This window comes from Anas acuta, chromosome 20 (genome assembly GCF_963932015.1).
Source record: "Anas acuta chromosome 20, bAnaAcu1.1, whole genome shotgun sequence".
Lineage (NCBI taxonomy): Eukaryota > Metazoa > Chordata > Aves > Anseriformes > Anatidae > Anas > Anas acuta.
In genome coordinates this window covers 10,119,148-10,142,163 of record NC_088998.1, presented here as the reverse complement: position 1 = coordinate 10,142,163, position 23,016 = coordinate 10,119,148, and the positions used below count along the sequence as shown (strand labels likewise).

General features: G+C 42.6%; 2 protein-coding genes across 4 annotated transcripts in view; both read right to left on the bottom strand.

The window, feature by feature from the left end:
* RABGAP1 (RAB GTPase activating protein 1) overlaps nt 1–23,016 on the bottom strand; it is a 65,804-nt gene that overhangs the window by 21,199 nt on the left and 21,589 nt on the right. For all 3 annotated transcript variants that reach the window (XM_068657029.1, XM_068657031.1, XM_068657030.1), the window contains 3 exons: nt 21,547–21,721; nt 20,555–20,648; nt 17,564–17,714 (listed from right to left, as the gene is read on the bottom strand). In XM_068657029.1, coding sequence (XP_068513130.1) covers nt 17,564–17,714; nt 20,555–20,648; nt 21,547–21,721 — 420 coding nt within the window. The remainder of the gene's footprint in view (nt 1–17,563; nt 17,715–20,554; nt 20,649–21,546; nt 21,722–23,016) is intronic.
* Nucleotides 1,586–11,659, bottom strand: GPR21 (G protein-coupled receptor 21). The gene is made up of 2 exons (XM_068657069.1): nt 11,533–11,659; nt 1,586–11,244 (listed from the first exon to the last, which is right to left on the bottom strand). Exon 2 carries the CDS (start codon nt 10,883–10,885, stop codon nt 9,839–9,841), a length of 1,047 nt encoding a protein of 348 aa, XP_068513170.1. The 5' UTR covers nt 10,886–11,244; nt 11,533–11,659; the 3' UTR covers nt 1,586–9,838.

Sequence of the window (23,016 nt, the reverse complement as noted above, 5' to 3'; positions counted from 1 at the left end):
CTTACCGAGACACAGGCTGACTTCAAAAAGTGATATAAAAACGGAAAAACTATAAGGTCCAAAACTTAAGACCACCTCCCAAAAAAATCAAAATACAGTTTGTTCACTGGCATGACACATCCGCCCAATAAATGATTAAAATTCTAAACATTTAAAGTTTACCAAAATTAAAAGGTTAAAAAAAGTTAAGAGAATTATAGAAATTAAAAAGAATTAAAGAAAGCAGTCCAAGGAAAAAGCCGTCTGGACATGTCCTGGGCAAGCTGCTCGAGGTGTCCCTGCCTGAGTGTGGGGATGGACCAGATGACCTCCTGGGGTCCCTTCCAGCCTCAGCCATTCTGTGATTCTGTGAAATGCCAAATAAAATACAAAAATGAAGGAAATTACGAATTTCCTTGGCATAAACCTGAATTCAAACACCATTCCCGTTAGAAAACAAAACCCAAACTCTGCTCAATTCTCACTCTTGGCACCATGGAGTAAATTTTCACACTGTAATTGCTTCTCAGGAGGTCGCGCTGACTTTGCAGAGCTTTTGTCATACAGGCAGAGATTATTGTGAAAAGAAAGGCCTAAAAATCCCATCCGTCGGTCACATTTCAGATGCTTCGGCCCAGGGCTGATCAGCATGCGGCACAGTGTTGCAAGGCGTATTGTATCGATGCAAGGCACACAGAAGACATTGAAGGAAGCAGCACATCTGCTGACAGCTTCCAGCAGCTCTAACGAGCGGGGAAAACGAAGCTGTCAAACTTCCATGGGCAGCATCAAGGGTAGTGATACATGCTATGGGTACGTTATTCGGAGATCTGTGCATTTCAAGTACATCCTGCAATATTCGAAGGTCTTTCAATGGCTATTTTGGATGTTGGTAGGACACCACGTCACCAAATTCATTCTGCAGGTTAACGAGGTTAATGGTATTCCCACCATTGCTTTTGACAGGAACATTTACAGCGAGTGCATCTCCTGCATGTCCTGGACCAAAGCACTGCGAGGATTTAGGAAGGAGAATTGCACCTGTTACCGAGACCTTGCGGAAGCCCCACAGATCCCACTTCCAAAGCAACACGCTGGTTAGCTTCCCACAAGAAATGCTGTCCCCAGAACACAGGTGTTACCTGGAGTCAGCACTCACCCAGAACACTCCCAAATAAACAGTTGTATTTGGGGGAAAAAAATTGAATAATTTAAGAGAAATTCAGAATGGGCAAACAGCTGCAATTTGATACAATAGTGCATTGATACAGCATACTTTCAGTCCAAATATGGCAATATAGTGCACTTCTAAAAATAAAAGTGAATCCCTTGTGATATCCAGCCCTTTAGCTGTGTTCATTTCCTTTTAGGGCTCAAGTTTCCCACAGGAAAATTATAGAGAGAAGCTTGCCTACAGTGCCCTGCATCATGTATGGATAACGCATAAACACAAACTGTATGATGGAAGGTTTTCCTGCCCTTGGCACTTACGTAAAAAGCAGAATATTTGGAGCAGTAAAGATAAGAGGGGAAAGCCACCCACTCCAGAACGAGCACACCTTTATCAGCCCGGTTACACAGAAGTCATCTGAGACAAGACATGAAAACATGTGACATATCATTTATTTCTTAAATGTATTTATGATCCATTCAGACCTTTCAAATAAAGTGTACAAGTGCATTTCCGAATAAAAAACTACACTCTTCACACAGCTCTGTAGAACACTACATTTCATCAAGAAACTTGAAGCAAAAACTTCCTATTAAACCACCCATGCATCCTTTGGCTACAATAATATCACTGATCAACGAGTACTGCTATTCAATTCCAGGTTTCCCTTTAAAGAGAAGGAGCGTCCTAAAATACGCTACCCCTTCCGACGAGCTCTCTTTAAAGAGAGAATGTTAAATAAATTAGCTAGGCTTTTAGGCAAAACAGTAAGGCTACGTAGTACTGTTGATGCACGATCCATACATTTGGAGAACAGGCAATCCCAGGCTATGTGAAATGCGTCAACAGCCCTTGAAATTGTAGTAGTATCAAGATTACATCAATCCAAAACGAATGGCAGACAAAAATGTAACCAGTGGAACAATCACTGAAATATGTGCAGTTTTTCTTAGGATGGGAAGTGCTGATAACAGATTCAGAAAAGTGTTTATAAAATTCGCTAAGAACCACATTGACATTCTTAAAATTACATATTTTACAAAGCCCTAAACTGTGTGACTGTACAATTACTGCCACGTTAAATCGCTTACTCTGAGATCCATACATAGCTATGTATGTACGTACATCTACAGCAAAAAGGAAACGAACCAAGAGATGGATGACACAGCTAGAGTACAGGTCGGCTCAAAGGGAATAATACATTGCTTTGAGTTTCAACAGCTCATAGCAAAATTATCTCTTGGAAATAATTATGCAAAGACTGAGGATCAGGTATGTACATACTTCGCTTTAATGCGGTTCCATTTCATCTTTAAAAATATGTAGGTTATTTTAAATCAGTAACATTTGTAATTTTTGGCTTAACTATAGTTTTTCCTATATTAGCCTTAGCTGAAAAATCAGCTACAGAAATGTCTATTAAAATAATTGGGCAGAAGTACCTCTCCCCCCTGTATTTTAACAACAATTCTGAGTTGGCACAAAATACACATTTTTGGACTCACAACAATAACCGTTCCTCAGCTGCCGTGAACATCAAAATGCCCATCTTCACTACTCCCCCCTTCCCCTGCAGGGTACAAAACAGAACAAATCGGGCAGAGGTGGGGAACATTAAGGGGCCTAGGCTGCCACCCTAATGTTCCGCCCTGTGTCACAGCTACACCCAGCATCACCGAGTCTCACGGGTTGGACTGCCTCGAATTCACCTGTTTGCTCTTCTCATCTGCTTTGGTGGATTTTTTTTTCCCTGTAGTTTTTTTCATAGCAGGGGTTTCACACTCACACCTCTTTCTCATCTTTTAATTAAAAAATAAAAAATAAAAAAATTCCAGCATTAAAAAGGTGCACAAATTTCTTACAAACACACATACACACTCTTACGTGTGATTTTGTCTATTCCTGGCCTTTTCGCTGACGCTCGGAAGAAAAGTACCAGTTGTAACACTACTCATGTACAGAGCTGGATCATCTCCCCCAGAAAAACTCCTCGTGACAGCCCTCAGGCAGATGCCCCATCCCGCAGAACACTGAAATTATCTGACCGGTGGCTTCTGCTGTCCCAGTGACTGTGAAGGAGCAGACACAGGTGGAATGTAAGGACAAGAGAGCATCCGTAAAGTCAGATTGCTCCACTGCATTTTGTTCAGCAAAGCAACCTAGAAGCACATGCATGCATAGCCTCCCATGCTTGCAGGTTAATTGTAAACAGCATGTGGAAAAAAAAAAAAAAAAAGAAACAATTAAAAAAGGTACTAATACAATTTTGAACTCCCTGAAGTAAAGACATACCCACGAGTATTAAGAACAGTAAGAAAGCTCATCATTAGCAATTGCAAACTCATTTCCATCCTGTTGCATTCATTAGAGGAATACAAAATTGAACCTAGTGTTTACATGCTAGAATTACAATAGAAACTTGATTCCAAAGGTTACACATGGAGAGAAATTTATCAGCATAGCAACTTGCAAAACACTGTGCTGTACAGCATTGCTAAAGACATCAGTCTATGAAGACAATAAACGCGATGGCAAATCCTTTCAGACAGTTCAAAAGCATGGCTGGAGGTAATGCTGCTTCCTGTAGCTGAAAGGATTAACTGCACCATTATTTTTAGTAGGTTTTAACGACAAAAATTTATCCCAAAAAATCCCTGATCCCTCAAAAACTGAGGTGATCAGAACCACACATGTACCTTACAGCCCTCAGGGTTTTATTTCTTTGTACACTAAACATCAACTCCTTTGACAGCATCTACAGAAAATGTTTTAAAAAATGTTTTTATGAAATACTTTTAATACCCAGTAATGCTAATATTTAAAAATACTTCACAGTGTTGTACTAATGTAACTTCATAAAACAAGCAACTTCAGTCAGCTAAAGCTCAAAGCCTTACATTATATTAAAATTGTCCAAAGTTTTCACGCACACAAATATCACTAACACTATAAATAATACCTAAGCCACTTTAGTGCAAAGTCTGTTTTTGCTTCCCCTGACAAATCCCTCTATATTCCTGCCAGCATATTAAAACATCATCCTTTACTAATCTAATTATTGATTTTTAAGGATTCATGTACAGTTGAAATCCTGAAAGAACCTTTGTTTCCCCCAATTTGGACAAGAAGCATTGACTTGTTTTGCCACCCATCTGGCTGCCTGTAGCACGCCACCCTCGGGACGCTGGAGGATGACCTACGTGTGCACAGCAAGACTTGTCCGAGTTCATCTTTAGGAAGGGCTGCTCGAATTTGTGTAACCTTTTAACCAAAGGACCCCAGCAACGCCTGAGAAGCTGAGGATTTGGATTCCAAAGCTACTGCCCTCGTCTTACATGTTCACACGGAGAAAGCAGCCCAACGAGGAGCCCAGGGCACCCTCCCAGGCCGTGCACGGGAATGGGAATAAAAGCTGGAAGGCGACAGAAGTCACTAACGAGCAGAGAACTGTGATGTAGCTGTCTGTGTGACCGACATCTCACATACCTAGAAACCCCGTGCCACAGGAAGGGACTGGGAAGCTGCCTCAGCTCACCCAGCTGCTGCAGATGGGATCCGAGCGCTGCAGGCGTGGGGAACCCGAGGCTTAAACGAGCTGTCCTCAGAGCACAGCCCAGCAAGAAGGGTGACCTCCATCCTGAACAAGCGAGCCATAAGGGATACACCCAGGTTAAATACTCCATTGTGTTAACAACTTACATCATACCGCCAGCGCAGACACGCTGCTGGCCCACAGGCTTCTTTTGTTTGTTTCCAACAGCTTTCAGTTTCTTTCTCTAAATATAACAGCACCTGTTTTTACACATACTAGATTTTAATTTAGAAGACCTCTCCTCTTCCAAGAGCATTTTACTGATATAATTTTAGCATTAAATCATCTGCCTTTGCTTATCTGCAGAAGACGTCTTTCAGATCGGTAACCCTGCAATGCCAGGGCAGGAAGGGAAATAACACGAAAATAAGGACCAGGTCAGCAAAAGTTTAGCAGGTGCTTCAAGTACCCAGAACTAAAGATGTGTTAGAACAACAATAAGCTAAGACTTCCACACTCTCCATCTCCTCATAGAGAGTTATAATTACCTACAACAGATGAAGAAAGTCACTAGAAAAATTTTAATTGGACGCTTTGTTTGTAATGTCTACAGGCAGGCTCCTATGCTCAAGTATTAGTTCCTACAAAAAATACTTCCTAAAGCACCAGCCAGATTAGGAGTAGAAGCTTAATCAACTTCAAACCATGATGAGGAATAAGAACAGACTGAAGAGTTTCAGGCCTCCTGGCTCAGGAAGGTTCAATGCTGCTGTTAACATCCAGCAGCCGGTGATACCACAAAATAAATACAAAGACTACTCATAAATTTCACATACTGAATATTTCTACTTGACATTACATATATGCTTTGGAAGTGTTTTTTGCAGAACAAACAATCTGTTGAAATTGAGGACTTCAACTTAAAGGTGAAAGCTTTATGTGAAAGGGAAAGGGGTGCTGCCACAGAGATGCAGGGCAAGACTGAAATTCGGGAATTCTCATTTAAGTCTTTGCTCTGTGAAAGATCCTTCAGGCAACCTGAACTACTGAGATTCTCCGTGCCTCAGTACTTTATACCACTTTCTTCTTGTAGATTTATGACAAATATTCAAAATTGTGGCACTCTGACACTGAGCCACGTCAGAATTCCAACTAGGAGAAACAAATTTCTGAGTAATAAGCAGCTTAAAAAAAACAAACAGTAAAAAATCCCTAACAGCAAATAATGACTGTAGAAACCAGTAATATTTAATATTAAAAATTGATGGTAGACAACAACAATACTTTTGCTTCACACAAATTAAAAAATATTGTCACCTGATTCAAGATTATAAAATTAATACTTCACAGGTTTTCTCCCAGCCCATTTGGAAAATGACTATCATCACTGCCTCAACACCCAGTAAACTTTTTTTTTAATCAAGAGTACTAGATGAAGCAAATTAATCACACTGAGAAGTTGTGCGTATAGAAATCCTTTCCCATGATACTAAAAAAATGCCACTGAATTCCATCCCGTAAATTGAACCTTCTAGCAGCTTAATTTGAAAGTAAGGCAGATAACCCTAATAAGAAATAAACGTCGAGTCTGAGATGGAATTTCAAGATTAGTTCATTTAACTGTACTCCAACATGCCATTTTTATGAAGACAGAATTTGATTTCTATGTTCTCTTCATCGTGGCATTCATATGTGCAATGCTCTTGATACCAATTTCTAAATCACTAGGCACACTCGGATACAAATAGAGCCAAGAAGGGATTAGTTTCATATGTACAACAATGAAAGCGATCCGGCTGGAAAGTTAGCTGCCTAACAATTCATAGCACATATTGTGATGAAAAGGACTACAGTGCCTCACGTTAAGTCCATGGCAAAGGATGTTTAACGGAATGCCGAGCAAACAAGGTAATACGTTTCAAAATTATTTCTTCCACAGCTGGCACTGTGAGCAAGATCCACCCCTGTGCGGTTTCACTGAAGGCAACAGGCTCAAATGTTGTATTTAAAACATCTAATCACCTACTAAACTCAACCAACCTTAAATTAACTGACAGGGGAAATTAAAAAAAAAATAGATAAATGAACATTAAAATTAGAAATATCTGAAACTAAGCGAATGAGGCTACTGAGGCAACGTTCAGAAGTGCCTCTGGACATACCGGACGGAACCTGAGCACATCAGCTGGCCGCAGCTCTGCCCTTCATCTCGCAGACTTCCAGGTTCTGATTTTCACCTCTTATGGAAAACACCTGAGCCGATGAAGACTTTGAGATGAGTATGGCGACTGAAGAAAAACCTAGCTGTCAGGAATATTGACTAGAACTTTAGCTGCAAAGCAACAACAGCTGCAAAAATGCATCCACATCCTAACAACCACTGCACCGAGCACAGCTCCAGGCTTACAGCTGAAGTAGCAACTGCTTCAACTCAAGTTAAATCTCCATGCCATCGTTTACAGCCCTTGATTTATTTTAAACTTCCCAACTTTCTCAAAAACTAACATACAATACTCCTACATAAATCTTTTACTCATGCCACAAAAATTGAAATAAAAGCCACAATATTTGTAGTCCAGCTCCCACTTAAACCTGGAACTGCCATTTTTAGGGTTTTAGGCCCTAGCAGATTAGTTTCTTCTATTAAATTCATTCAAGTGTTATTTTAACACGAGATTGCATCACTTCAAAGACATGGAAATGTTAGCTCAGGTGAAGAGTCAGAGAAATGCTACTGGGGAGTTTACCTGAGATGCTGTTCCAAAAACTGCCACGCAGAAATGCTTTCATACTGGTGACTCAAGCCCCTCCATTGCCCCCCCATGCCGTAATACCTACAAAACACTAGGAACAATTAGCCAGCTGGTGTGCCGTGAGCTTATTACACCGTTTATGAGTGACTCACTACACCGTTATGCTCTGCTCCCCCACGGCTGTCTGGCATATTCAGGTGCCTCGAACCAGAAGTCAGACTGCAAGAACTGCAAGAACCACCTCTGCTACGTCTGTGGGAAGGCCACGGCGAACGCCCTCGCTCTCGACGCTGTCTTAATACAGAAGATTAAGAGTAACGTCGTGAAGGAATCAGGATTTAAACAGCCTTCATCCTCAAGATTTCAGATGAACAAAGGAGGAAGCTTATTCGGAGAGGTTTGGGTGATGGATGACATTCTGAACGCCAACCACAACATGACTTAGACAGGGTTTGTAGCAGCGGCTCTCAACCCAAACTCAGGAGCAGCAGTCGGGGTGTCCCCAGGAGTGGGACACACGCCGTGCTCGCGGGGGACTCGTGCATCAACGCCTGCTGCTGAGCAGGACCAGGCACACCGAGAGCGCCCTGGTGCCCTCTGGCAGTGCCCTGCCGTCCTCCGGGCACAGCGTGGAAAACCAGGGGCCGGAGCACGCAGCACATCAGAGCAGGGTATGTAGATGCTTGCGGGCGGGGCAGGGTAGACCACTTTAAAACAGATCTTCTCAGTCAATGACAACAGTAGAGCTGAAACCAATTAACAAATACACAGAGTCTTCCCTTCGGCCAAAAGAATTACCCTGCTTCAAAAATATTCCTCTGAAATTTATTTTCCCTATTTTTTTTCCTTTCCCCGTATGGCTAACAGCATCCACCAACAGCAACTCTAACAGAAGAGCTCCAAGGATGCCCCCAGGTCACAGCAGTGGGGCACAGGGGGGGAGCACAACGCGGTGACCATGGGCGGGCGCAGCTCCAGCTGCAGAGCAGAGCGGTGCCTGCCGGGGACCCCCCAGGCCGCAGAGCTGCAGCTAGGAAAGGTGATGCAGATGTAACCCGTTATTACAGGAAAACGTGGTTCACAAATACTTTCGTATTCCAATATGGCATCGGTACAGAGACAGAGATATTCTTTAGAAAAACCGATCAGTTGAGGGCCACTCCGCATTCTAACAGCATCACAATACTCGGAAACACCTCACCTAAGCGAGCTTGGAAAAAGCCGTGGTCAATGAGACTTTGTTTCTCAGATACCGTACGTTGTTTGACCAGTTAAATATGCGTTTGCCATCAGGATTTAGCTCCTGCTATATTCGAACCATCTTTAATCCCCTGCAGCCTAAAGAAAAATGTCTCTGATTTAGCTCTGTGCACTTATGAATAACTCAAATACTACAGTTAAATTTACAACATAGTTCCCTTAGCTGTTTAGAAGACAATTGTTTTCTTTCCTTTCCCCTTAAGTTCCAGTATGTAAAATATCAGAAGAATTTAGATTAAAAAAAAAGGGGGGGGAGATGTTATTTTTAAAGTCGTTCTTGAGAAAATTTCCACACAAAAATGTGGCATTTCTCCACTGTTTTGGGAATAATTTTCACATGTTGGCATCATCCTCGAGTGACTGCCACAACTCTGCTATCATAAAACGACAAGTATTTTCTCTTAGCTTATCAAAACACATTTTATTTAACTGCTAGATTTGGTCTGATCCAAGTTTTTCTTCCTACTTCACAACAAATAGGAGAACGCAGATGCCACGCTGATCGCACGCAGGCAGCCTACCAGAGGAAGGGGCACAGAAGCCGGATCACTCCCCCTGCGCGTACGACTGCCCAGACCAGGCTGCTGCACCCATGGCTCAGTAAGACTTTAAGTTCATGCTGCAATGTTCACATTGTTCACTACTGATCTAGAAATCCTGTCTAGGTAGCACTGAAAAACAAATTGTTTGGCCCCTTCTCTTATGACGCTGGAAAATTGTGTCGATATACTTTGGCATATATTAAAAAATCCCTGTAATACACCATATACCGTGACATTTCCACTTCAGATCTATCATTTACATGTGAAGCACGAATCTCCAAAGAACCTAGTAGAGCTGTAAGAAAGACTACATTTTGCTGAAGCTCTCAGACACCCACTCCATTCAGTCACACCAGCTGGAGAGGTAACTGTCAAGATACAGCTTTATTCTTAAAAATGAACATGGAGGTGAAACTCCACGGCCGCCTCCACAGCAATAAATTTTTAAAAGTGAAATCACAATGATATGTGCTCCTGATTCTTCTATGTCAGCAGCATTTCTCAGAAACCTTTTTGCAAATCTGGACATCTTAAAATCGTATTTAATTTTTTGCAATCTACAGAGTTGTCCCTGCACTTCCCAGTCAAGCTGATAGGTGTCTTAGACGTGACATCCATTGGAAGATCTTTTGCTCCTAGAGGTAGAGGAGTCCTTAGCCACCCTCTGTCTAGCACAAGAGGCACAAATAGCCCCCGAGAGACGCTTGAGCCCCTTCTGAAAGACACTGTTGGAGAGACTGTAAATGACACAGTTGCAGAAACTGTTGCTTATGGCAAGCCAAGTGGTCAAGAAGGACGCAACGCGGTTACTATAGACATTGGAGCTCTCCAGCAGAAAATAGATGATGTAGGGCAGCCAGAGGATGTAGAAGACACTGGTGATACGGAAAAGAACCATGGCGTAGCGCTTGTCCGGGCAGGGCTGGGCCTCCCCAGTCTCCCCGTCCTGAGAGCTGAAGCGCACTCGCCTCTCGTTGATCTCCTTGGTGTGCTGCTGGCAGATGCGGAAGATGTTGAAGTACGTGAAGCAGACGGTGAAAGCAGCCGGGGCGTAGAGCATCACCACGATGAAGAGAGTGAAATAGGGATCGGTGTTCCAGGAATTGGCACACCACTGGAACACATCCCCGTGATATCCAGGCTTTCCCCAGTGGAAGGAGGGTAAGAAGACGAGGCAGGAGTACAGCCAGATTATCAGGATGCAGATCCGCAGTCTCCACGGGGTGACCAGCGTGTTGTAGGTCAGCGGCTTTGTGATGGCGATGTATCTGTCAATACTAATGCAAGCCAAAGAGGCCATGGAGACGCTCTTCAGCACCGACACCACGTAACCGAAGATTTGGCAAACCAAGGACTCACTTAACACAATAGGATAGTGCAGCAGAGACAAAGAAGGCACCAGACAGCTCACGCCCACCAGGAGGTCAGCATACGCCATGGTCTGTATGAAGTAACTGGTGGTGTGGTGGTTCAGCAGAGGTGCACAGTGAAAGACAAATATCACGATGATGTTGCCCGAAATAATCAGCACCATGAGGAACACGATAACGACCACTTCCAGCAGGCAAAAATTGATGGTCTCCAGGTAGCTAATGGCCAGGAGGCAGAAGGGCCGGCCACTCTGGTTGCCGACCAAGGAGGAGTTCATCTTGAGCACTGCAGTGGTCTCCTCACTTCATGCTCCTGCCTGCTGCCTGCAGCCGCTCCAGGCAGCCGCTGTCATTGCGGCTGGTGCCGTGTGTGCAGCAATGTCAAAACCGGAGCTCCGGTCCCCGGGGCTGCTCCAGATGCCGCCGCGCATTGTCTGCAGCACAATCCCCCTCGCAAGCCGGCTCCCCGCCACCACCGCCGCACCGGGACCGGGCGGGGGGCATGGCAGCAACTTCGGGCAGCCGCCCCGGGGGGGTGGGGGGCTGCTGCCGGCCCCGGGGGGCTGGGGGGGGGCTGCGGGGCCGGGGGGGCAGCAGCAGGGACGATCCCCGGGCCCGGGCGGGACTCCTCCCGCAGCTGACAGAAGAGAAGGGGAAAGCGTTTTACAGCATCATCCCCGCCCTGCTCCCCCGGCCCCCCCCCGGGCGCTCCCCGCCGCCCGCCCCGGCCCCCCCCCGGTTCCCCCCCGGTCCCCCCGTTCCCGGGATGCGCGGCGGGGCGGGGGTCCCGGCCCCTCTCCCTCCTGGCTCCATCTTGCCCGCCGCTTTGTTCCCGGCTCCCCCCCGCCGCCGCCCGCCGCCCCGGCCCCCCCCCAGCCTCCGGTCCCCCCCCCCCCAGCCTCTGCCGCCGCCCCCCGCCCCTCACCTGCCGCCGCCACCCAGCCCCGGCGCGGCCCCGGCCGAGCGCGGCGGCGGAGCTCGGGCCCGGCACTGCGGAGCCGGGAGGGAGGGGAGGGGACGGGAGGGAGGGAAGGAGGGGAAGGGAGGGGAGGGGAGGGCGGCAGGAAGGGGAGGGCGGCGGCCAGGAGCGCGCCGAGGGCGCGGCGCCGCCGGCGGGGACCCCGCAGCCCCCCCCCCACCGGTAAAACCCCCCCCGGGTCCCCTCCTGCACGGCGCAACCCAGACGGAGGGATGGATGGATGGATGGACGGACAAACGGATGGATAGATGGATGGATGGATGGATGGATGGATGGATGGATGGATGGACGGACACCTGCCCTGCTCCGTGCCAGCTCTGAGCAGCCCGAGCCTGGGTGTGAAACGAGCACCCCGGGCTCCGTTGAGGCTCTTCCCCAGGGCACGAGCGCTCATTCAGGGGGGAGGAAGGAAACCCATTCAGGGTCTTCCTGCCTGCCACGGTCTGCGTTGCTCAGGAGGCACCTGAAAGCGAGGGCACCAAACCCGGAGGTGGCTCACCAGCTCGGGGGGCTCCTGCAGGCTCCCAGCCCCACGGCCGGCTGCCAGACCACTGATGGTGCACCAGAAATCTCAAACCGACCGCTGACGGAGCCCAAAGCAGCTACACGGACTGGAAAACCTGAGGGCATTCCCGTGGGTAAGCATGCCAGGGATTCACACCAGCACTTAAACGTGGCTTCGCACCACACGCTAACGCGTCACGCAGATGTACGGCAAAAAACCTCGTGTACACACACAGGCACTGGTGTCACAACACGATACGGGCACCCCGTCTGCAAGGCCAGAGAAAAACACCCAAGAGCCTTCTGCTCGCTCAGTGCACTGGAAAACACATCCCTGTAAGATACTGAAGCTCGCTCTGCGACACCAAACCGACTGCTCCACAGCCACGACACAGGCAGGCTGTCCCTACAGGAACTGGGCGTCGAGCCCCTCAAACCAGTAATGGACTGGAAGGAAGCTCTTCAACAACTGAAGTCCTTTCAAAAAAACATAAGCACGCAGCCATTGTGTACCAGTACAAGTCCACACACCCAATTCCATCGGTACCAACAAGCGCAAGGGTTTGGTTAACGCAAGCCAAGTGCTTGTCGCACTGTGGGATTTCTAATGGGAACGGAATTAGCCAAAGGGATGAGTCTCGGGGCAACCACACTGCTGCACTTGGGATTTCACTTCACCTGTAGGTAGAAAAACCATCCTACAATGTATTTGTACTGCTCAAAAACCTTGGCTGGACAACACCATGACTTGGCAAATCCATAGGCAGTCTCCTGCAAAACTCTCAAAACCAAAATCTCATTTTTGCACCTTATTCCACTCCCCAGCCCCCAAAGATCACTTCACTGTTGTCCTTCATTTCTGTTATAATTTATGGCATTTCTACTCATGGAAAGTTAAGTACTAGAACTGTAGCTAGGAAACATAAACTTTGAATTAAATTTAGGCAAGTGCATTGTGGTTGTACAAAAAACAAGCTCTGATTGAATTACTGCTGGAGAAATGATCTCCTATCTTTCCAAAGCGGGGAATGATTTACATACCAATTGATTCACATAGTATTTCTGGATCCTTAGGCATGAATAGGCACATTATAAACATCCTTAGTAAAACAGCACACATTGAACCTTAAATATATCTCAGATATAAAAGTAAGGTGGTATTGGAAATCCTCAGACTGCCCAAAACAACATCTGCTTGCTCGAATTTCAAAACAAAAGATGTTCCACCAAATCAAAATAGTCTTCAGTGTTTTATTTTTATTACTGTTTTATTAAGTCCAAGCTTAACTCCTTTATAGCTGACAGGTATTTCTATGTAAAAAGTTTTTTTCCCTTTAATTGACAGCGTGTTGGTTCTTAACAGAGTGACAGCTCAGCCCAGAGCCCAGGCCAACTCACTGCTGCTCCATGAAGTTACAGCGAGAGCTCCTGGGAGACCTACTGCTTCTAAAAGATAATTAAACTTTTATCACCACGTGATCAAAACTAATCAAAGAAGGAAGCTACAAGTTCAGGCACACCAAGACTGTCATACTTCTCTTACGCCACGACTCACAGATGTGTGTTAAGGTTCATTTCGATGGCTCGCACACAGTTGTGGCCCTCTGCACTCCTGAAAACTCAATGGACACTTCCGAATTAAATGAACACGTGGAAACCTGACTGTGATACACGTGGAAAATAAATGTTAGCTGCCCACAGCTAAAGTACTGTTACATTTTACGCCATTAATGAAGCAACAAATTCAGTCAAATAATGGTAGTGACACATCAACCTATTCCTTCCTTAAAAATTCGTATCATTTGCACCAAGACTCAGGGTGCGTTTGGTAGAACTTCCATGTACTATAATCCTTTCATAGAATCACAGAATTTCTAGGTTGGAAGAGACCTCAAGATCATCGAGTCCAACCTCTGACCTAACACTAACAGTCCCCACTAAACCATGGAGACATGCTCATGGAGACAAAAAAGGGGGACGATGAGAAAGGGAATAGCAAGAGTGCTGCTCTAAGAAAAATCTAACTAGGCTTAGAATTTCTATCAGAAATGTTACTGCAGGGTAACATCCCAGGACACCCATTCTGCCACTGTTTTATTATTATTATTATTTAAATTTGTGCCACCAGATGTCCCTCTCATGTTGGATTTTTCTTAATATAGTTTATTTATCTGGTACAACAGTTCATTGTTTTTTTCTTTTTTTTTTTTTTATTTATTTTAATCTTTCAACCTTATTTCCTCCCACACAGACCTATATGCAGAAGCTTTTAGTTTCTCCTCAATATTGTAAATGTCAGGTTTTTAAATTTTTCGCATTATGGAGTACTTATCCACTAAAAGACCTCCACTGATCTGAGAGATTCAGTAGCTGTATTAATCCTCTTTAAAAACATTGTCTGAAAAGTAGGTGATGTCTATTTTGCTTTGTATCATGATTTATTTTTTTAAAACTTGTGTGGTAGCTTTACAAGTCTTCCATCCAACAATACTCTCCATCCATCTATGGCTGTCAAAAACATGAAGTATTTCTCCTTCAGGTACCCATTAACACCTGGAGCAAGCCCCCTTTTCTCCCCTCCTACTGTTCAGTGGCTGAAAGCCTAAGGATTAACAGCCATAACCACGACTGCCAAAGTCCTATCAGGAACAGATGCCTCTCAAAGGATTGTCTAGATCGTTTTACCTAGAGTTTCCTTTCTGTCCCCAGTAGGGACATGACCTTAATTCATTGGGCTGGCTTTCATCCACACTCCCCATCACGAGCATGGCAATCTGGAGTTGCTAAAAGCTTTGTTATTGCACACAGATGGTGTGCAAATTCTCAAAAGTAATTTGAAATACCACAATGGTGCAACACTTCTGCAATAACAAAAGCAGAGAGCACAAACCCAACTAGCGCATATCAAAGAAACGTGGAACAAATAATTAATAAACATGGTCACCATGGCTAGAACACAGCACTGCACCTTGGGGCCTGGTTTCAATGCTGGGTTTTATGCACAAGTCAGATTCAAGAAGAGAACTAGATACAGCCTTCACTGGTGAAACCCACCAGATGACACTTCTCTTTTCATCACTCAGTAGTCACACTTCTGTAGTAAACAAGAAATTATTCTTGCAGCAGTTAATTTGCAAAAGAAAGCTAAAAACAGTCCTCCAAGCACCAGAGGCCAGAATTCCATTGGAAAGCATCAAACATCAAAAGAAATACTGGAGAGCCTGCATCCAACACCCTGCTCACAAGAAAAAGAAATAAAAAAAATCACTGAAAGAGGCCAGACGCTTTTGAAGCAGCTGTCAACACAGATCCTTATTAATTTGGGACTGTTCTGCCACATGGGGTCGTGAAAAGCATGGCAGAAATCAAATGCAGCTACAGAAATAGAGGTCAACATGAAGAGAGCAGGGGCACGGGATCAGGAGTGCTCAGACTGGCTTACTGCACCTCCTACCTGCACTGAAGAGCAAAGGTTTTGCATCAAGTCATGCTTCAACTCTGCGCCACAGCAGCTATTTCCATATAGAACATTTTCAGTGGATGTTAGCAGAAATAACTGCACTCCTGCCAGAGCAGGATTAGCCTTAGTGACATGCAAAACATGACGGAGCATTACAAGGACGGAACAGATCAGAAAGACCCTTGCCTTCACATGACTCATGACTTTCTTTTTTGGACATTCGTGCACTGGTGCATTTTGACTACAACTGAGCTGCTATTTTCAGAGCTGTAAGGATAACCAGTCACATCAGAACTCCAAAATTATCAGATAATCTATGAAAGACATGAAAATAATAAAAAAAATAAGGCCAAGATGCTATTCAGCATGATTATACTGTTAGCATATAGTATATATGATGGGTCTGCAAGCATCATCTTCCCAGGTCCTGAACTCATGGCCTCAGTGTACAGCAGAAATTATATGACTGCAGCAGAGTCTGAAAATAGACATTCAGCGCTCATTTTCTTTGTTTAATTCCTTAATTAGTTTACATGCTGAATGACCACTGCAAGTGTAGCCAGTTCTTTGCTGATCAGTTCTTTTCCTCTCCCTTGTACTTGGACTCTAGAGATGCTTCCCGCACATTAGATCCAGGTTATTTCCTTTGTGTCTGCTAAATGTGAGTGGAAAGGTTTCACAGATTTAAAAATTGTTACACAATTCCTTTTTAGATCACAAAGATAGCACCAGTATGTGTCATCAACTGTGCTACAGAGATCACCTTTTCCATTCTGATACCAAAATATTGAAACAGAAACAAGGGACATGGTCACCTACTCACTAGGCAATTAAAACAACACAGCAAGAATATCTCTAGTGTGCTCCTTGCAAGAGCACTCAACCTCTGTAATATTTGTATGATTTACGCACCATAGGTACAAGTTACAGTTCTACTATGCAGGTACCAATATTAAGGAATTCACATCAAGCTTCTCCTACGTTCAGTAAGCGTGTGTGAGTATTTATGGCAGAACATTTTTAGCTAATCTAACATGATTCATTTGAATCATGTAGGATCCTTCCTACAGGATGCCAGCAGAAACCAAGTTTAAATTCAGAAGCCCTCTTACCCTGAGAATAAGATCTTTAATTGCTCCCTGTAAATCTGTGCCATCAGAACATAAATATACCACGCCTGATTCAGTTGTTTCGCTTTTTAAGCTGGTGTACAATTAGTTTGTTATTTTAGTACTAAACCTGCATCATTAACAATGTCTAATACAGTCCTTCTAGACATGCACATTTGATGGAAGTAGTAAAAGCTTATCTATAAAGATCAAATCCAAACCAGTGTATTGGTAGGAAAAAGAGATTTCATTTTGTGACACATTTGTTACTCTAGAACTCTGAGAAACACTGAATAATGTCTCTATCTGTTTTGTGGTGTTTTGTTGTTTGTTTTTTTCTTTTCTTTCCTATATTATTGAGGTCAGCATTCAAGATGAGAAGTTAAAAAACTGCTGGTAATGCAAAATATCCAAAGTGCTCTGCTTTTTCTATCTTCAGAAAACAAACAAACAAACAAACCAACAAACCAAACAAACAAAAAACCACCCTGCCATTTCAACCAGCACTGGATTTTTAGCATAAACATTAAGACAACAGAAAAAAATTCAGCCTTCTTTCAGGAAATCCAAACAAGCACAGGAAAAGAGCTTCCTGAATCTCTGAATTACGAATGCAATTAATAGAATTTTAATTTTTGACAAACTAATTCAGAAGCAATCCAAATGTAACAGAAGCAAAACTATGAAATGAAAGCACTCTACAAATAATGTAACAACTAATTTTTATTTTTATTTTTATTTTTTTAGGGGGAGGAGGGTTGAATTATTTTAATTATCCTCACTAGTTCACATATATTCAGATATAAGCCTTTAAACAAGAGGTTCCATACCTGGAAGTCTCTCTACTTCCATTCATTAACTTATGGGCATTGGGAGGAAGATGAAAAATAAAACAGCACTCTACCTTTGTGATGAGAATTCGGTACTTCTCCACCAGGTGATCATTGTTATGACACCCTGCCAGCAGCTGCCACACTTCTCCTCTCAGGGCCTCGGGGACACCACTTCTCACCAGCGCTGACAATGTCTTTGGCCTGACGCTCAGATTGAGGTGCCTGGGCATGGGGGAAGCGGTTGTTACTGGTATCCAAGTACAAATAAACAAGTACATGAATAACAACTGATGTGCAACACCTAACATGACAAATGACAGAAGCTCAAGATACTCCACATATTGTCAAGAGTACGTGAAATTTTTCTGAAGAGTAAAAAGTTATGAAAAAAACAAAAACAGATTTAGAGAAGCACTCTGCAAACTCTTTGATTCCTATTAAATTTAAATACAATATAAGCATAAGCTATAAAACACTCAAGAAGACAGAAATCCACAGCAAAAACTAGAACTGGAGGACAAGTACCACATTGTGTAAATCCCAAGCTACATGAACAGAAAGAGCTTGCAGAAGCACGTACTGCTCTCTGGTCCTTCTATGCCAGAGTAGGCAGGTAACCAGCTAATCTGTTTTGGTAGCAGAGCTATCAAAAAATCTTGTAGGGCTTTCTAACTGCATCCACACATTTGAACAGCTTTCACTGTTACACAAGCTAGTCCCATCTAAACATTTTTTTTCGAGTGAAACTGGTTGACAGCCCATAAATTACAGCACTGCAAGTTGTAAAAAACTGAACTTAATTTATGCAGTTACAGAAAGTTAAGCTGAACAGTCCATTTGTGGCTCAAACATTAAAATCCCAAAAAACAGAGTCCTTAAATCAAAGAAATCACATTTTTTTTCCTACTGTTATTGAAAGAAAACTTCTTTGTAAAATGATTAAGAGGAGTGATAGACAAGCCAGGCAAAAACTGAACTTGTCAACATTGACTGCATTCTATTAATAATAAACTCGTGCTTAACAATTTTTACTAACCATCCAACATACGTGGCTGATAATTTTACACATGCTGGGAATCCTTGCTGCTTTCTTCCTGCCTACAGTGTTCCCACACAATAAGCTGGAGCCCAGCCATCCTGGACACTTAAATCAGCTCATACCGTAAAGTCTACCTTCACTTTGTTTTCTCTAAACAAAATCAACTATAATCAAGATAATATTTCTATAAAAGTTACACTTATATCTATATATACACATACTGATATTTCCTATTTATATGAATATTTATATCAATTACTCACTATACAAAATATTCAAATCACAGAGTGGTTTGCAAAGGCCTGTTCACTGAAAGCTTTACCTTAATCTTAGGCCAGAACAAGTACAACAGTAACTCTAATGAAGACAGCCATGAGCTATAAGGCTGTGGCCATACACTACTAGATTTTTCCAAACTATTTTGAGATGAAAAAACTGACTCACCAGTTATAAAACGAGCCAGATATTAAGAAATCACAAAATACCAACACATTTAATTGCTATACAAATCTAACAATAGGATTCTAAAAACCTAGCATGAAACTACCTGAACTCTGATTTTTATGATTTTCAATCCTCTTATGTTAAAAGCTCAAGGATCATTACTTCCAAATGCTTATTGTTGGTTAAGAAGGAAAGCCCTTTAACACATATTAAAGCTGTTGTTGCCAGCATTAGCAAAGAAGCACTTCATATCCTCTTAAAGCTGCCAAAACATTTTCAATGGGAGTCAGGTGGCTTAATTATCTTTCAGCCCTTGGAAGAATTACAGAAAATGCAAGTTGAAAGAAACTTTCCCATAGCAGCAGATGCATAAAGCTCATCTGTTAACGATGTTCCTACAAGTCTAGGAAAGGGAAGAAAAAGGGATCGTGTATCTTTTTAGCACAGCCTTCCCCTTCTTACAAAGGTGTCCATACCAGATGTGCCCTTTCCTATCAAATTAGTGCAACACAGGACTGCAAAACCAAATGGCAGCAGAAGTACTTATTTAAATAAGCACTAAGCAATAGCAAAAATAAGAAATAATACCACATTGTGATAACCTTAATTTAAAGGCTGATGTGACCTCTCAGCCAGGTCATTTTCCCTCATCTGAAGTGCATGACTTCATTTAATCTCTGCTCTCCTTCTCCTTAGATCTAATACTCTGTTAAGACCAGTTGCTGTACTCTCCTTGTCCTGCTCAATAACATAAAGAAGCAGAAGGCAACAACTAAAGCAAGACCTGAAATGTAGCACATTGGAGCTCAATCCAATGTTGTGCTTGTTGTCCTGTTTTGCAAAAAAATAAAAAATAAAAATAATAATGAATTTTTCAATAATTAGCATCACTTTCTTAAAACCACTCAGGCTACTTCAAGGTGACTAAAAGATCCTTCACGAAGGGAAGGCAGGTGTTGCATTAGCAACTTGACTGTTGAGAAACATGCTTCTTGTAAATTGGCATTTTGGAGGAAAAAAATAGAAGAACTCATATACTTCCTTCTTGGCAGGCTCTGGAGCCATCTCACTTCAGAGAAGGGAAGAAAAGCATCTTCTGTCCAAGTACAAATCTCCTGTACTCTTAAGCTGCAGTTACTAAGATATGACAGCTGCAGGAAAAATGGCTGTGAACTACATAAGAATTACAGACAGGAATGGAAGTGATCTATGCAAAATAAAGACAAAAGAGCTGTATTTTCTTTATATTACTTAGTTTAGATTTTTCTTCAAAAAAATTCTAGTCAAGCTTACATATAAGTAACACTTATTTTAAGAGATAACCATCTAATGAAGCAGCATAAGTGAATTTCTGTACTGTATTTAAACATGCACTCAAAAATGAGAATACTTGAAACTCTCTCTGAAGAAATCAGAAAACACAAAGCCAGAGAATATGGAGTGCTGTGGGGACAAAAGAGGACTAAATCCATACTAAACTTAACTGGCTTCTGGAAATACTAAAAAATCCAGGCAGAAGGAGCAAACGGGATGAGAATATTCAGAATTTTAACTTTCAGAATGCAAATTTGCAACTTACCATTTGGACAGCAGCTCTCCCCACGTCTCAAGAATTTTTTCTGCACACTCTTTGGAAACATCTCCAGAACCACTCAAGAGAGGTTCATCATTGTCTGCCAGCAGAATAAAGGAGATGCTATGAGACCAAGAACCATAACGCTACCTCTGCAGATATAAATATTGCTCTACTAACTGTGTGTGGCAAGAATTCCTCGTTTGTGGTAACACAGTGGTTGGAGATTCCTTATGAATATTACTTTGCAAAAAGGAGTTAAATTTCAAACCTTTTTGTTTGTTTGTTTGTTTTGTTTAAATAAAGGGGAGGTAAGGCACAGAAGTGAAACGATTCACCTAAGGTCACATAGAAGGCCAGCAGAAAAAGCAAAAAAGCATAAAGTCATCTGCACTTCAGCTCAAAGCTGTAAAACCAGATGTTTATATACTCAGAACTAGTCCATATTTTGGCTTAAGAGAATAAAAAAATAAATAAAGAAGCCAGAAAGATATATTGAAAATGCATTAAGGTTCAGACTAGGCTGCTCCTGATAGAGTTTTATGTATTACAGATGTCTGTATTTTTCTCTTCTCTAAAAATGCTGCTTGCTTACATTTCTAAATATCAGCTTCTCATTTTCACTCTCAAATCTTTTCACAGCTGCTCAGGGAGGGGCAGAAGCTACATGATAATCCCAAATTTTTAGCAGCTTCTTTTCACATTGTTCCAAATATATCACACACGAGGCTTCGTGAGGCCTGTGCTGAGCAAAGCACAGACAGAGCACAGAAGTGGCAGACGGAGAGGCTGATCCAGGAATGCAGGGGCACTGGTTACTGAATACTCACAACATTAAAGCAAAATTTAAACAAGAAAAAAACAACCAAACAAACAACAACAGCAAAAACTCCAGTCAGACTCTGTCCTGCTGATAAAGTATTCAACAAGTTTCATGGCTATTACTTAAAAGCTACCCTTGCTTTTGAAGTATACAAATTACACAATCCACATCTTACCCTCCTCTTCATCATCCTCTGGAGGAGAAGGAATCATCGAGCCCTGCGACCCAGACTGGGGCAGGCGAAGAGAAGGGCTTGCTGTAGTTTTTCTTCTCTCCCTCTCTGATTCACTTTCTAGACACACAACTTCATACAGTGTGTCGGAGTTATTCTTTCTGTCCTTTTGCTTTATCTAGGAAAAAAGAAGTTTCCTTTTACCAAGAAAAAGCATACAAATCTCCATATTACTTCATAAGGCTCTACCTCCTCTTTTTAGAATCGGAGAGCTAAGAAAGAAACAATTTTCATCACATTCTGCAGTGAAAACTGTTCAATCCTTGCAGCACCCTCAATGCATCATGCCAGCCTGCAAATGTTCCCATCCCTAATACTGTGTAACAAACCCTAAGCATACTTTCATACCTTTCAGGTGCAGTCTAATTTCTCTTTTTTAACTTTCTGGGGATACCGGTGGGAGAGCAAAGGGAGAATTCTAATAAAAATTGTTCACATTTAGTTTCCCAACATGACGATGTCCTTAGCAATGCCTCCAAGTCAGCTATCTGTGATTATGTATTGCTGGGGAGAACACAGACATACGAACTGGGGGGTCCCCAGGCTTATTACGTGGACCTGCTTCATCCTTAATTTTCAATGTTTCCTTTAAAAGGAAGGCCCTTCTCTGTGAAATTGTTTCAAATTTTTGATGCAGTCCAAGATATTTTTTTTGTCATAAAGTAATAAAATAGAAAATAGAAAAGGAAAGGTGAAGAAAAGAGGAAGATAAGATTTATAATCACACTCTACATTAAGCTCCCTGTGCTCAGTTTTATCCCTTGTAGTACTTAAAATGAAGAGAAATGCATCAAAACTAAACAGGACTAAATTACTAAATGTACTCTGAGAAAATAAAATCCCTCTGCTTTCACCATTTCCGAATAAAGAAACACTGCCAAGGTAAGATAAGCCAATTCTACACAGCTGTATTTTAATAGGCTAATCATGACTCCATAGAAACAGGTTTCCCTTCCAGGCTTATCAGGCAGTACATTCTATATTTGTTGCTTCCACTATGAATTTTGATAATCTTCCATTAGTAAACACTGGAAGTTGGACAGCCTGACAGTGCCTGTGGAAAAATGAGAATTAGCTAAGATAAGTCACAATGCCTGTGAATTTGGTGAGACAAAAGATACAGAATTAGCTAAGTAAGATAAACTTCCTTTAAACTACCAATCCAAGAAGGTGTCTGCTGGAGGTAGTAAAATATTTATAGTTCAGCAGCTCTATCAGCTCAACATCTCCATGCTACACCTCACAAACATTCCAAGTAAAAAGACTGATCTCAATCATGAAGATTTTTTCCACCTTACGTTGTGAAGGAAATTTTGAAGGAAAGTTTCCGAAGTATTTATTCATACTTTACACAAAAGATAGGACATGCACAAAAAATGAATCCTTAGCAAACCTCATCTTTGTTACTACAAA